General features: G+C 41.7%; 1 protein-coding gene across 1 annotated transcript in view; it reads right to left on the bottom strand.

The window, feature by feature from the left end:
- The window catches only part of LOC135556283 (carboxyl-terminal PDZ ligand of neuronal nitric oxide synthase protein-like), a 232,936-nt gene that overhangs the window by 95,834 nt on the left and 119,691 nt on the right, over positions 1–17,411 (bottom strand). Inside the window, exon 5 of the mRNA XM_064989358.1 lies at positions 3,372–3,480. Coding sequence (XP_064845430.1) covers positions 3,372–3,480 — 109 coding nt within the window. The remainder of the gene's footprint in view (positions 1–3,371; positions 3,481–17,411) is intronic.

Raw genomic sequence — 17,411 nt, 5'->3', positions numbered from 1 at the left:
TGGATATCAGGACAGTGATTACTCACCTCGTACTGGACAAAAAAAAAATGATTTAACGAGTCAGATGCGAAGGATTTACTTCAGAAACGCGACAAGGCCCAAATCCCCGTCATTCACATGAATTAGAGACAGAGATATTGGGGACGTAGGTCGGGGTGCCTTGTAAGGATCCGAAGGCAAGTGAGTAATCCCCCTCTACCATCAGTCCTATTAGCCAACGTGCAATCATTGGTGTTACGGATACAAGTATCCTGTGTGTGTATCCTGTGTGTGTGTTTCTTTTCTCTCCTTCTCCCCTCACAGGTGAAAATCATCACTCCCCAATCAGTCACCAATCATCAATCAGAATACACACCTCCTGTTTCCTACCCAATCACCGTTCCTTTCCCTTTGTTTAAAAACCCTGTCAGTTGTTTGCTGTGGAGCTCAATCTCTCTGTAAATGCCATGTCTGTAGGTCTCTCTGTTTCACTCGCTCTTTGTGTATTGGCCTCTCTTTTGTTTGAGGACCTCCATATCACTTTGTCCTCACCTGTGAGTATTGTTTTTGGTTATGGTGTTTGTTTGCTGGTGGGAAAAGAGGGAACCAAGACAAGTCACCCATGGGCATACACTACCCGTAGGTAAACTTTGTTAAATACATCAGTTAGAACTGGGCGGACCACCCACTGTATTTTTGGTTAGTTAGTTAGCTGTTGTTAAAATAGGCTAGTCTAGCTTAGGGGTGTTTTGGATGCTTATTGTTTCTTTCCTTGGGTCCAGCTCAGCCCCTTTTTCCTGCTCCCGCCATTTACCGTGTGTTTTCCAATAAACCATGTGTTTGACAGTAATTTAGTTGTCTGTGGTTATTTCGTTCTCACTTTTACTTTTTCAATATTATAATTTGCATGAGTTATGTTACGGGTCTCGTTACCATCTCCCCTAGACTGTAGGGCCAAAAGGGATTCGTAACAATTGGACAACAAAATGTATGAGCTCCGATCAAGACTATTCTACCAAAGGGACATTAAAAACTGTAATATCTTATGTTTCACCGAGTCATGGCTGAATGACTACATGAATAACATAAAGCTGGCTGGGTTTTCGGTCCATTGGCAGGATAGAACAGCTGCCTCTGGTAAGACAAGGTGTGGCGGTCTGTGTCTATTTGTAAATAACAACTGGTGCACTATATCTAATTTTAAGGAAGTCTTGAGGTTTTGCTTACCTGAGGTAGAGTATCTCATGATAAGCTATAGACCACACTATTTACCAAGAGAGTTTTCATCTATATTTCTCGTATCTGGCTATTTACCACCACATGATAATGGCGTCAGAGGTGAGGGCTGTCGTCTTATCGGCTCTTAACCAACCACGCTATTTTGTTTGTTTTTTCGTGTTGTTTGTAACTTTCTTTGTAAAATATGTTGCTGCTGCCGTCTCTTATGACTGAAAAGAGCATCTGGACATAAGAACTGGGATTACTCACCTCAAATTGGATGAGGAGTTCTTCTTCAATGAGTCGAACGCGAGGGATATACTACAGACACCTGACCAGGCCCAAATCCCTGTGATTCGCTGGAAAATGAAACATAGATTTCGCGGAAAGAGATCAGGATGCCTTATGAGGATCAGGAGACGAGTGGCTAATCTAATTTTGTCTTCTATTCTGCTAGCTAATGTTGAATCACTGGAAAATAAATGGGACGAACTGAAAGCACGAATATCCAACGGGACATTAAAAATGGTAATATCTTATGTTTCACAGAGTCGTGGCTGAATGACGTTAAGAACATACAGCTGGTGGGTTATACAATCTACCAGCAAGACAGAACATCAGCCTCTGGTAAGACATAGGATGGGGGCCTATGCATATTTGTAAACAATAGTTGGTGGATGATATCTAAGGAAGTCTCAACATTTTGCTAGCCTGATGTAGAGTATCTCATGATAAGCTGTAGACCACACTATCTATGTAGTGTAACGATTCTCCTCTTCTTCTGACGAGAAGGAAGAGGTCGGACCAATGTGCAGCGTGGTAAGTGTCAATTTAAGTTTATTAAACTGAACACTAAAGAATAAAAAGTAACAAAGCACGAACCCCTCAGGGGTTCGTGCTCAGTCCCCTCCTGTACTCCCGGTTCACTCATGATTGCATGACCAAGTACAACTCCAACACCATCATTAAGTTTGACTTGTGGCGTGTGGCTTTGTTCACTGTACATCTGTGAATTCCTTTAAAAGAGACAAATAACTTTAACTTCAGCTTGAAACCAAAAGTACTCCCTATTCACTCTGTCTCTCTCTTACACACATAATGGTTCTATGACTCGTTACAGCATAGCTGTTAGCGTGGCTGGGTAGAGGTATGTAGTGTGCGTGTACTGGGAGGTTTTAATATGTCAGGATACTGTTTAATACATGCAGGTGGTGTTTTGGTACAGTACAGCCATCGGCCTACAGCACTTTATTACAGACACCCTCCAATGCACATTGCTTTGTGTCTCTCCATGCTAGAGTGACTGTGGATTAGAACACACACTTTCGCTCTCTCTCTCCCTCTCTCTTACACAAGTACGCAGGCAGGCACGCATGTGCGCACACATACACACACACGAACACACACATACACACACACACACACACACCTACACACGCGCTCAGGAAAAGTGCTTTCCATCTCAATGGCCTCGGGCCAGAGCTGCCCAAGTGAATGTCAGTGTATTTCACTCCCCGATCTCCCAGGACTAAGACTTTGTGTGTGTGTGTGTGTGTGTGTGTGTGTGTGTGTGTGCGGCATAGTTGATAGGGGGAGGGAGCGTGTGAGAGGGTTGTACAGGGCTGCTGCTATAGCCCCGTACAAAATGTACCAACACCACTGTCCCACTATGCTCCACCCACCGTGTAACAGACGCCACACTATCTGCCTATGCACAGCCATGCCAGACCATGCTCTCACCCAACTAGTCACTAGAACACGCTCCCTGGACAGAAACTTCCTAAAACTGCTGTTCGTTAATGGAATAAACTTCCAGAGCACGTTATCGGTGACATCACAGTGGTATTCAGGCCATCAAATGCCGAGTGCATAGACACCTCCTGACCACACCACCATCCTGAAACACGAACCCACTGACCACTTCCCCCTGACCGCTGAGTTGCAGTGAACAATATGATAGGGCGAATGGATTTGACTTCATATTTGATTTGGCTATTTTTCACAATTCCAACCAATAATTAAAACAAATTAAAATACAGAGCTGGAGAGGGAGTGTGAATTTCTTTGCTACCTTTAGCAATCATGACTGGACATGGCTCAGTCATGTAAATGGTACTGTGTAAAACATTATCATGCAAGAGAGGAAAGAGAGATAAAGTGTGTGTCTATCTCACCTTCTTCTTGGACTTGAAGACATTACAGCGGAAGATGTTATTCTGTCCATCTCTGGCGATGTAGCTGAAGATCTTCAGGTCCTGGGAGTCATGAGATACATAGAAGATCCTACAGGACAGAAACAGAGTAACTAGATAAACAACCAAAAGTTACACTTGTGCTGAACCCTAACTTAAAATATGTTTGTGTTACTCAACCTCTCACGTAAATCTCCCATTTACATCAACGACAGTGAGTAATCACAAACTAGCTATCACAGTTTTTACAGAATAACTAGAGTACCAAACAAGTGTAATATAATTGTGTTGAATTGAGACCAGAGGCTACTTACATCATGACATTTACACTATATATACAAAAGTATGTGGACACCCTTTCCAATTAGTGGAACCCTGATATTTCATCCACACCTGTTGCTGAGCACACAGCCATGCAATCTCCATAGACAAATATTGGCAGTAGAATGACATTACTGAAGAGCTCAGTAATTTTCAATGTGGCATCGTCATTGGATGCCACCTTTCCAACAAGTCAGTTAATCAAATTTCTGCCCTGCTAGAGCTGTACCGGTCAACTGTAAGTGCTGTTATTGTGAGGTGGAAATGTCTAGGAGCAACAACGGCTCAGCCGCAAAGTGGTAGGCCACACAAGATCACAGAACAGGACCGCTGAAGCACATAGCGGGTAAAAATTGTCTGTCCTCGGTGGCAACACTCACTACCTCTGAAGTGGTGAATCACGCTTCACCATCTGGCAGTCCAACGGACAAATCTGGGGTTGGCGGATGCCAGGTGTATTCTACCTGCCGCAATGCATTGTGCGAACTGTAAAGTTTGGTGGAGGAGGAATAATGGTCTGAGGCTGTATTCATGGTTCGGTCTCGGCCCCTTAGTTCCAGTGAAGGGAAATCTTAATGCTACAGCATACAATGACATTCTAGACGATTCTGTGTGTCCAACATTGTAGCAACAGTTTGGGGAAGGCCCTTTCCTGTTTCAGCATGACAATGCCCTCATGCACAAAGCATACAGAAATGGTTTGTTGAGATCAGTCTGGAAAAACTTCACTGACCTGCACAGAGCCCTGATCTCAACCTCATCGAACACCGTTGGGATGAATCGGAAAGCCGACTGCGAGCCCCTGACCTCACTAATGATATTGTGGCTGAATTGAAGCAAGTTCCAACATCTAGTGGAAAGCTTTCCCAGAAGAGTGGAGGATGTTAATAGCAGCAATGGGAGGACCAACTCCATATTAATGCCTATGATTTGGGAATGAGATATTCAACGAGATATTCAACTTTTGTAGTCATATCCTGTATCTGTCTGATTCAACAACGACAGCCCAGTCAGACAGTCCCATTGTCTGCTTTTTCCCCCAAATTGCTCTTTAAATGATAAACGTCAATCAGCCCGAGGTAGAAGACATCACACACACATTATCACACACACGAACACCCCTTCTAGACAAATAAGAGGACAGCTCCCGCTGTGAGAGAAACTAAACACAACCTTTCAGAACTGTGTATGTCATGCCAGGGACCTTGCTGATATCCCCTAACTTCTTGGGGGTCCAGTTTGTTATTTCCCTGCCTGCACTTCACTATGCCTCACCATGCAGACAGTGATGTAGGTCCTGGTGTGGTGATTAGCATAGAGAGTGCAACAAAGACCAGGACAGCCAAAGCTATCCGGGATGACAGGCTTGGGCGGTATACCGTATACCGAGGTATTTGGAAAAAGCCATGGGATGTTTTTTTTAATATTGTCAACACCGTTGAAACTATGTATATGTAAACGTGAATCATTGTCGCTACTTTAGAAGTAAATACCTGCAATCAACTTGTGCAATACGTTAGGAGATAAAGCAGATCTCATTCTTCATTTCACCTGTTCCATTATCTTTCATCATGAAGCTTACCGGTAGTCCCCAATCACATGGTGTTTGATTACAAGCACACAACGAAGAAAGAACGGAACCTTGCGAGTCACCCAGTGTTGTGCAGCACACCCTAGGCGATTTACTGTGGTTACAGTATGGAATTCACAACTACATTTTTGTTAGCTAGATATCTTATAACTATTAAGTTAACTGTCTAAAATGTGCTAAATGCTCTGCAGTTTTGCATTTGGTTTGCTTGGTAATTAATAGATTTCTGGAAGGTTAGCTTCTTGCAAAATCAAGCTTCTCTTGGTAACAGCAGAGAATCCCCTCCTGGATCGAGAGCCTTCCTGTCCAATTTATATATTGTGTGTGCAGCAAACTATGAGTAGTATTTTTTTGTTACTTGTATAACTTTATAAGCTGCGATGTCTGTTCTGCCAAACAAATAGCACCCCTTATGCTCAGTGCTGGTATCACTGAATATATTGGGATGGCACAGGGTTGATATGGTATGACAATCTGGACACACACACACACACCACTTTTAATAGCGGAGCAGGTTGATATGGTGATATAATGTCATAGTAATTTAGTGATGTGCCTTTGTTTTCTCTTTGTTTATATCTGCTATGAAATATACTGCAGCTATATCTGCTGCTAAGAGGCTCTGCAGGCCACAGTACTCTCTCATCACACACACACACACACACACACACATACACACACACACACACACACACACACACACACACACACACACACACACACACACACACACACACACACACACACACACACACACACACACCACACACACACACACACACACACACACACACACACACACACACACACACACACACACACACACACTCTGAGAGATACAGTAACTTATAGTAACCAAATTGTATCAATATTTTCCCCTCTATCCTGCCAGATAGAGCTGTATGTGTGTTTGTGTTTGTGTGTGTCCAGACAGATTCGACTGTTATTAGCGCAGACAGCAGAGGAAAGATGGCAGCCAACATAGAGCATATCAGCATCATGATCTCTTAGCATTCATTACAGGATATGACTATAACCACAGACAGGCAACACTGTGAGTGTCACAATATCTTACAGACAGGATATTACAACTTGTTTTAACCTGTTCTTATCCTCTGGAAAAGCATAAAATCAAATCATAAAAGATTCAGGTGAACTTTTACTACATAATTGGTTACAATATCTAAAGTGTAGAAGAACATCATGAAAGATGGATGTGAACTAAAGTTAAAAATGGTTGTTTTGGTCTCTTTTAGTCCCCTGTCAAGGTAACGCGTGAATGTAAATACGTTTCACATCTGGTGATGGGGTCCGAGTCAGCCCACAGTCAGACTCCATATGCTGGCAGTGGAGCATAAACTACTGTAGTGCTCTTACTTTAAAACACCGAAGAATATCTGTTTTTAACTTATGCTCTTAGTGCAGAATGGCTATAAATATCATCTTGTCTGCATATGATTTGTGCTATGAATATCTGCTCTCAAGGCCTGCTTTGTTTTGATCACTCTGACCTGTACAGAATATATTTTGTTTATACACACACACACACCTCCCTCCATCCCGTGCACAGTCATGGAATATTATAGAGGCGTAGAAAAGTAAAGCCTGCTAAGTGACCCCTGTAGACAGATGGACACGACAGGAGTGAGGGAGAGAGCGAGTGTGTAGTACAGTACTGCTCTCACACTACTCCATCTCTGTGTCAAACACAAACAAAACCAGAGATAAACATACCCTGCAAGAACACATCTCTATCATCCTCCTCTGTTTGCTGTCCTTCACTCTGAAGAGGCGGAGCCAGCGGTGGTGTGTGTGTGTGTGTGTGTACAATACAGCCCCCCATGCCTAATTGACTAGCAGCTTGTGTTGAGGTTTATACTGTATCCTGTCGGAGCTGGAATGAGCTGATAGTGACTCAATACACTTCATGGGGATAACAATTACAATGTGGGTGTGTGTGTGCAAGGTTATATTGAGCAGAATAACAGCTCAATGATGTTGCTCAACAGCGAAATGCATCCTATTCCATTAAGCAACAACAAAGACCAACCTCCCACTGCACTAATTCATCCTCTGGGAGGCAAACACATGCTCACACAATATGGAGATGTTAGTAGAGTAATGTCATGTCATAGAGAGGACTTCTTGTAGGAGACATAACACTGCATAGCCCAGGGTTGGTCAGTTTTAGGCTTTTGGTCCAGCAAATCAAAGCCCCTTCTCCCCATAGATCTTATCATATTGTATTACAAAGCTATTCTCAGATGTCTCAAATTGCTCCTCACATTGACTGATATCAGATGAAGGTTACATGGGCTATGGAGATCGCATAAAGCGCAACAACTTACGGTAAATTGTGTGTGTGTGTTGGTGTATGTGTGGAGCTTGCCTAGTTAAATAAAGGTTCAATATTTTTATTTTTGTATAAATAAATAAAAAATGTGTGGAGCTCCCTTTTTCTCCTGCAACTCAACCACATGATTTCTGTCTGTCTGTCTAAAAAAGCCAGATAAAGAAGTAAGAAGATCAAATAAAGAGGAAAGGCCTTGTGTGGCACACATTAGATCCCCAAGCCTCTAGTCCCAAACCAGCTTCTGTAGATGAGACTGGCTTGCTCGCTGTAGAATGTGATCAGAGCTTTGAGAGTGACTCCAAGGACATCCATGGAGATCTGCTTATATATAAAAGAGAGAGAGAGAGAGAGAGAGAGACAGAGATAGAGACAGAGAGAGAGACAGAGAGAGAGAGAGAGAGAGAGGGAATATTGGCGCGGGCACTAGAAAAGTCTGCAGCACCCGGCCTCACCCTACTAGAATCCAAAGTCAAATGTCTACTGTTTGCTGATGATCTGGTGCTTCTGTCACCAACCAAGGAGGGCCTACAGCAGCACCTAGATCTTCTGCACAGATTCTGTTAGACCTGGGCCCTGACAGTAAATCTCAGTAAGACCAAAATAATGGTGTTACAAAAAAGGTCCAGTCGCCAGGAACACAACTATAAATTCCATCGAGACACTGTTGCCCTAGAGCACACAAAAAACTATACATACCTCGGCCTAAACATCAGCGCCACAGGTAACTTCCACAAAGCTGTGAACGATCTGAGAGACAAGGCAAGAAGGGCATTCTATGCCATCAAAAGGAACATCAATTTCAACATACCAATTAGGATCTGGCTAAAAATGCTTAAATCAGTCATAGAGCCCATTGCCCTTTATGATTGTGAGGTCTGGGGTCCGCTCACCAACCAAGAATTCACAAAATGGGACAAACACCACATTGAGACTCTGCATGCAGAATTCTGCAAAAATATTCTCAGTGTACAACGTAGAACACCAAATAATGCATGCAGAGCAGAATTAGGCCGATACCCACCAATTATCAAAATCCAGAAAAGAGCCGTTAAAATCTACAACCACCTAAAAGGAAGCGATTCCCAAACCTTCCATAACAAAGCCATCACCTACAGAGAGATGAACCTGGAGAAGAGTCCCCTAAGCAAGCTGGTCCTGGGACTCTGTTCACAAACACAAACACACCCCACAGAGCCCCAGGACAACAGCAGAATTAGACCCAACCAAATCATAAGAAAACAAAAAGATTATTACTTGACACATTGGAAAGAATTAACAAAAAAACAGAGCAAACTAGAATGCTATTTGGCCTTAAACAGAGAGTACACAGCGTCAGAATACCTGACCACTGTGACTGACCCAAACTTAAGGAAAGCTTTGACTATGTACAGACTAAGTGAGCATAGCCTTGCTATTGAGAAAGGCCGCCGTAGGCAGACATGGCTCTCAAGAGAAGACAGGCTATGTGCTCACTGCCCACAAAATGAGGTGGAAACTGAGCTGCACTTCCTAACCTCCTGCCCAATGTTTGACCATATTAGAGACACATATTTCCCTCAGATTAAACAGACCAACAAAGAATTCAAAAACAAATCCAATTTTGATAAACTCCCATATCTACTGGGTGAAATTCCACAGTGTGCCATCACAGCAGCAAGATTTGTGACCTGTTGCCACAAGAAAAGGGCAACCAGTGAAGAACAAACACCATTGTAAATACAAACCATATTTATGCTTATTTATTTTCCCTTGTGTACTTTAACCATTTGTACATTGTTACAACACTGTATATATATATATATATATATATGACATTTGTAATATCTTTATTGTTTTGAAACTTCTGTATGTGTAATGTCTACTGTTAATTTTGATTGTTTATTTCACTTTAGTATAATATCTACCTTACTTGCTTTGGCAATGTTAACACGTTTCCCATGTCAATAAAGCCCTTGAATTGAATTGAAGAGAGAAAGAGAAAGTGAAATAGAAAGAGATAGAGAGAGAGAGAGAAAGAGAGAGAGGGGGGGAGAGAGAGGGAGAGAGAGAGAGGAGAGAGAGAGAGAAAGAGAGAAAGAGAGAGGGGGGGAGAGAGAGAGAGAGAGAGAGAGAGAGAGAGAGAGAGAGAGAAAACACAGTACTTAACAACTTGTTGGTGCAGAGGCACTGACAAAGCTGGTATATGTTCTGTGGCTATTCCGTTCTGTGTAACAGAGATACCATAAATTATGTTAGGTAAGTAAAACTGGGCTGTTAAGGTTCATGGACTCGAGGGATTTTTAGAGTTTATCAATTTCAGGTATTTTCAGATATAACCACAGCCATATTTCACAGCTCTCTGTATGTGCTCCAAATGACACTTAAGATAAGATTTTCTCAAAAACCTTTGTATATTGTCCCATACGATAATCTATTATGATACTAGAATATGTCTGCCAATAGCTACCACTGACTGATGGTGTTACTAGAGTACACTGTTAACACCCTCCATTATTGGCTTACACCATCTGTGGTCCCTGGGAGGTGAGAGTCTGGGTGCTTTACCCTGTCAGTGAAGATACAGTACTGTACTGTAGGGCTCTGAGCTGTGATAAGAGACAGAGTGTATATAAATGAAGCAGACAGTTTGTTTGTCCAAGCAAGATTACATGGTGAGATTATCTTGATTAAATAATCATGGTGGCATTAAGATCACTGGAGCACCCTGTACACACACATACACACATCCATCTCATTTCAGGAAACGCCTCTGTGAGAAATGCCTGTATGTTTACCTTTCATCTCTGGACGCTTATAATGTATAAACGCGAACACAGTTGGTATCGTAAGTATTCAACCCACATGGATTTCTTCACATTTATTGTGTTACAAAGCATTTAATTGTAATCTTTCGCAAACATCTACACAAAATACTCTGTAATGTCACAGTGGAAAACATTTAGACATTTCTTACAAATGTATGAAAAACGGAAAATGAAAAAAAGTTTTCACCCCCCTTGAGTCAATACAAGTAATACATTCAATAAATAAAAACGCTGGTAGTGATTACAGCTGTGAGACTTCTTGGGTTATTCTCTAAGAGCCTTGCACATCTGGATTGTGCAATATTTGGCCATTATACTTAAAAAAATTATTCAACCTCTCAAGGTGTTGGGGGTCATGGCTAGCCAAGCAGACTTAAGTCCAAACTTTAACTTGGCCACTCAGGAACATTCATTGTCTTCTTGGTAAGCAACTGAGATAGCCACCAAGCATTCTTGAAAATAAGGAGGCAATTTCTCATTGATGTGTTGTGTTAGATTTGCCACAAACATAAGGCTTTGCATTTAGGCCAAAAAGTGTATTCCTTAAAGTCCCCATTGGCCTCATGGTGACATCTCTGAGCAGTTTCCTTCCTGTCCTGCAGCTCAGTTCAGAAGGACAACTGTATATTTGTTGTGTCTGTGTGGTTTAATACATAATCCACAGCATAATTATTAACTTGACCAGGCTTAAAGAGATATTCAATGTCTGATTTGTTATTAGCCATCTACCAATCACTGCCCTTATTTTATGAGCTCCCTGGACTTTGTAGTTGAATCTGTGCTTGAAATGCAATACTTGAAAGAGGGACAGATGTTGTATGTATGGAGGACAGATGTTGTACGTATGGGGGACAGATGTTGTATGTATTGGGGACAGACAAATTGTGAATTATGGGGGACTACGGGGGTCTCAGAACCCCTGAATGAGACATGAGTCCCCCCCTTTTACATGTTCAGGTAACCTACTTTTTGAAGTGATTTGTTTGACAATAAGATGAAAACATCCATGACTGGTTGTGTTCATGCCAAATTGAAAGGCAATAAAAAACATTTTACCGTTAAATTAAATGTCTTAGGCCCATAAAAACATTCTTGTGCACAGAGTGAGTCCATGTAACTTATTGTGTGATTTGTTAAGCCAAATTTTAGTCCCTGATCAAATTTAGGTTTGTCTAAACAAAGGGGGTGAATACTTATGCAACGACTATATTTTAGTTCTTTCATTTGTATTCATTTGTAAACATTTGATTGTAACTTTGACATTATGAAGTATTTTGTGTAGATCACTGACAAAAAGATCACAATTAAATCCATTTCAATCTCACTTTGTAACGCACCAAAATGTGAAAAAAGAGTGAATACTTATGATACCCACTGTTTGTGGAATTTTCACTTCTTTTGAAACATGTGTAGCGCTGAAATATGTACTTTTGTTGTAAACAACTTACTGTATCTGATTACTCGTCACACGCTGGTTCCGGTATGTCATTGCAATGGACTACGGTTAGTGAGAAAGTGTGGAACAATAATCAAAGCTTGATCAAAGGTATTTATCTACACTGCCCCACCCCTTTAATTCTGTTATCAGGGTGTGGTAACCCCACAAATTCAATAACAAAACCGTGTGTGTGTGTGTGTGTGTGTGTGTGTGTGTGTGTGGTGTATGTTTCTGTAGCTCAGTGGAAAGCCATGTTAGCAGGCTTCTGGCAATGCACTCTGTGAATTAATCTGTTCCAGCTCCTTCACTTCCTCTCTGCTAATCTGAAAGTAATTACTCTATTAGGAAAATATAAAAAGAAACACACACACACACACACACACACACACACACACACACACACACACACACACACACACACACACACACACACACACACACACACACACACACACACACACACACACACACACACACACACACACACACACACACACACACCACACATCTACAGAGAGAGAGAGAGAGAGAGAGACAAAGAAAGAGAGAAAGGAAGAGAGTGAATCTATGAAGACAAAGAGAGCCATAAAATAAAATAATGATACAAGCTGACATATTTGACAAATGCTTTTAAAATGTTTTGAAGAGAAGAGAATGAAGTCCAGGAGCCCAGGATCAAATATAAACCTGTGTGTCAGAGGACTGACAGATGCTGATGGCTATTTCCTGGAAGGCATAAAGAGTTCTAGAAATATACTGTATATCCTGCCCCTGTTGACGATGTGTACAAATTGTGCGTGCTTCTCTCTGAGTACATGCATTTGTCCATGCCCATGAGTGTGTGTGTGTGTGTGTGTGTGTGTGAGAGAGAGTTGTTTGTGAGTGTGTGTATACAGAAGTGCCTTCCCTGCATGTGATGTAAAGCAAACAGTCAGTCAGTCTGCAGAGTTCCTCTGGTCTTCATCAGTGTGTTGATTCACCAGACTGCTCTCAGACATCGGCTGCATAAGCAGAACACCCTGCTGTTGCTGTTTGTCTCTGATGCAGGGAACGCTACCAACCAATCACAAACACTCTGTTACTTTCCTTCTGCTATAGAGTGTTGTTACTTTCCTTCTGCTATAGAGTGTTGTTACTTTCCTTCTGCTATAGAGTGTTGTTACTTTCCTTCTGCTATAGTGTTGTTACTTTCCTTCTGCTATAGAGTGTTGTTACTTTCCTTCTGCTATAAAGTGTTGTTACTTTCCTTCTGCTATAAAGTGTTGTTACTTTCCTTCTGCTATAGAGTGTTGTTACTTTCCTTCTGCTATAGAGTGTTGTTACTTTCCTTCTGCTATAAAGTGTTGTTACTTTCCTTCTGCTATAAAGTGTTGTTACTTTCCTTCTGCTATAGAGTGTTGTTAGTGTTGTTCTTTCCTTCTGCTATAGTGTTGTTACTTTCCTTCTGCTATAAAGTGTTGTTACTTTCCTTCTGCTATAGAGTGTTGTTACTTTCCTTCTGCTATAGAGTGTTGTTACTTTCCTTCTGCTATAGAGTGTTGTTACTTTCCTTCTGCTATAAAGTGTTGTTACTTTCCTTCTGCTATAGAGTGTTGTTACTTACCTTCTGCTATAGTGTTGTTACTTTCCTTCTGCTATAGAGTGTTGTTACTTTCCTTCTGCTATAGAGTGTTGTTACTTTCCTTCTGCTATAAAGTGTTGTTACTTTCCTTCTGCTATAGTGTTGTTACTTTCCTTCTGCTATAGTGTTGTTACTTTCCTTCTGCTATAAAGTGTTGTTACTTTCCTTCTGCTATAGAATGTTGTTACTTTCCTTCTGCTATAGAATGTTGTTACTTTCCTTCTGCTATAGAGTGTTGTTACTTTCCTTCTGCTATAGAGTGTTGTTACATTCCTTCTGCTATAGAGTGTTGTTACTTTCCTTCTGCTATAGTGTTGTTACTTTCCTTCTGCTATAGAGTGGTGTTACTTTCCTTCTGCTATAGAGTGTTGTTAATTTCCTTCTGCTATAGAGTGTTGTTACTTTCCTTCTGCTATAGTGTTGTTACTTTCCTTCTGCTATAGTGTTTGTAAGTGCATGCCTGAGCCTCCACACTTCCAAGGGCAGCCTCTCAGAGAGAAAGTGTGTGTGTAGCATTCTATAGGGTAATGGTCAGTATCTCTGGCCCATATCCAGCCATATCATAGATAGATGCCTAAAGATGCCAAATAGCAGAGTAGCTGGTCAGCAGAGCTGAGGTTGCTATATAACTAATCATCATTTTGAGTTTGTATGCTTGCTGTGTGACCGACCTTTTGTCAGTGAAATTGCTGAGGAGGAATTGGCAGATATCTCCATCCGGAGAGGTACATGAGGCATGCACGCACACATGTGCCAGAACTTGAGCCCCCCACTCTGTGCTTCTGACGCACACGCATGCACGAAAGCACACGCACGCACACACACACGCACGCACACGCACGCACGCACGCACGCACGCACACACACACACACACACACACACACACACACACACACACACACACACACACACACACACACACACACACACACACACACACACACACACACACACACACACACACACACACACACCTACTACTTAACAACAGGAGAACAAACAATTTATACATTCTAAAACAGCTTGCAGCTTCAATCTTCCTGACAGAATAACAAATTCAAGCGTGAAGTACCCCCCACTCTGCTCTCCTCTGTAGCCGTGAGGCAGGCTGTGCTAGCTGCTAGCAAATACATATCCGATGTAGAGTCCTGCATTGGGCCGGATATCGGTGGTTCCCTGCAGTTGGCCTGCAAAACAATCTGCTTTAGTTTTGAATGAAAACATTATTTCAACCCGTGGGTCGATTTACGGTTCAGAACACTGATATTGTGGGTCAAAAATCTTTTAAATCAAAATACACTGTTGTGTTGCATAGGCTTTCATTAGTTACAGTTTTTTTGGATTGCTTACACACTAAAATTAAAAGTAGTACACTATTAGCAAAACCTTACACTCAAGAAGCAAAACATCAGCCCATATTTGCACAACTATAAGCACATTGTCAACCTCACACTTGTTGCAAAACTCTACACACACTTAACATACATTACACACAAATATCTATCATGAAGTCACGTCCTTGCAATACCAAAGCACTGACTGTCAAATTACCACACCGTCCAACCAATTGGTTCAACACAGTCTTAAGGTGTGCAAACACTCGTTTGCTTAATTGTAGACACACCAATCAGTGTATAAGCACTATAAAAAGCAGCAGGTGAGTTCATCGGTCTTCAAGTACAATGGAAAGAGTCAGAGAAAGAGTAAGACGAGGATGAGGAGGAGGACGAGGAGGAGGACGAGGAGGAGAACGAGGAGGACGAGGAGAACGAGGAGGACGAGGAGACCGAGGAGGACGAGGAGGAGGAGGAAGGGGAGGAAGAGGAAGACAAGAAGGTGCTCAGAGAGGACCGAATCTGACAAATGAGATCCGCGCAACACTGGTTGACAGCGTTGTCAACCACGGCCTGATGCTGAGGGAGGCTGGACTGCGAGTACAGCCAAATCTAAGCCGATATACAGTGGCAAGTGTGATGAAAACATTTCGACTGGAAAATAGGTATTGTAAAAATATCATCATATCAAAAACATCTGCACGGTTTCAGTAACTGCTTACAGTACTGTATTCTATGCACTATCAGCACTTCTGTTACCTTTTCCTGTGAAATTACCGTACTATCGTATACTGTTTTTTTTTCTACATAGGATTGCGGGTCAGGGACGACAGGGGGGGGGGGTGGCTCATATGTTCACAGAACAGCAAGAGAGGGAGATAGTAAACATGGTTTTGGCCAACAATGCTATAACACTCAAGCAGCTCCAAGCTAACATTGTCAATAACCACGCCATTTTCAACGATATCCATCAGGTCTCAACATCAACACTGGCACGCATCCTAAAAAAAAACATATTCAAATGAAGCAAATTTATCGAGTGCCTTTCGAGCGCAATTCCGAAAGGGTGAAACAACTGCGGCATGATTATGCAGAGGTGTGTATTCACTTCAGCAGTGTGATCTTGCATACTGTCTCATAGTCTTTTACTGTACTGTAATATGTATACTAGATCTACACTGAACTACACACTTTTGCCTGACTGTTTTTCAGAGAGTTTTACGAATGGATGGAGAGGAGATCCAGCATGAGTTAATTTATGTAGATGAGGCTGGGTTCAACCTGACGAGTACACGAAGGAGGGGAAGAAACATCATTGGCCACAGGACTATAGTCAATGTCCCAGGGCAACGTGGGGGTAATATAACACTCTGTGCAGCCATTACACAGAATGGGGTCCTCCACCGCCATGCCCATTTGGGCCCTTACAACACAGCCCTCATACTTACATTCTTAGACCAATTGCACAACATAACAGCAGAAATTCAAATCGATCATATGCAATACATTGTTGTCTGGGACAAGGTGTCTTTCCACCGCTCTGCTCTGGTTCAGAACTGGTTTCAGCAACATCCACATTTCACCGTCCTATATCTTCCACCATACTCTCCATTCCTCAACCCTATAGAATAGTTTTTCTCTGCATGGCGGTGGAAGGTATATGATCTCTGTTCCAGGCTGAGGTACCCCTCATCCAAGCCATGGAGGAGGCCTGTGACCAGATGGAGGTAGCAGCAATGCAAGGATGGATTCGTCATTCAAGACGTTTCTTTCCAAGGTGTCTTGCTAATGACAACATTGCCTGCGATGTTGATGAAATTCTCTGGCCAGATCCAGCTATGTCTAGTTATTTATTTTATTTTTATTTTTTTTACTTACAATACGTAAAGTGACGTTTGGTTACAGTATGAACAGTACATTATGAATCTCCTTGTCAACATTTTGGGCGTGTTGAGAAATACATTTGTTTCTTCAGTCTGCAACATTGGTCTTGTGTAGTGTTTGGTGAATTTACATTATATTTGTACTTTGTTGATAGTAGCCTACTCTAATCATAGGGAAGTAGAAGTGCTAAAAGTGTTTTAGGTTTATCACAGCAGAGTGTAACTCGTGCAAACAGAGTATAGTAATGTGAAACGTGTGTTTCATATAGTAACAAAGTGTGGTTTTTAAAAAGAAGTGTATAGTTTTTACAAGAGTGTTTAATTTTGCAAAGGATAGTAGTGTTTTGCTAATTGGGTGTGTGGTTGTGCTAATTGTGTGTAGTGTTTTGAAAACACGGGCCCTGTTTTGAAAATCGTGCTTAAGCAATCAAAAAAAACTGTAAGAAGGCTAATTAGAAGGTATTTTTTTTCAGAACGATTTGAGTTGTTGATATTTCGCATCTCATTATGAAAGTATTGTTCAAAATGTATTGCATGGTTTCATTTTATCCAAATATTGAATAGACATGCAGACAAATTAATTGATGCTGGGAGGGGAATAATAACCTACTAGGCCTACTCTGGGACCATAAAAACAATTCAATAAATTGATGTTATTTGTTCGGCCCTTCTTCTC

The sequence above is a fragment of the Oncorhynchus masou genome, chromosome 15 (assembly GCF_036934945.1).
Source record: "Oncorhynchus masou masou isolate Uvic2021 chromosome 15, UVic_Omas_1.1, whole genome shotgun sequence".
Lineage (NCBI taxonomy): Eukaryota > Metazoa > Chordata > Actinopteri > Salmoniformes > Salmonidae > Oncorhynchus > Oncorhynchus masou.
The sequence above is the reverse complement of the archived record's forward strand: the minus strand, read 5'-3'. Positions and strand labels throughout refer to the sequence as shown.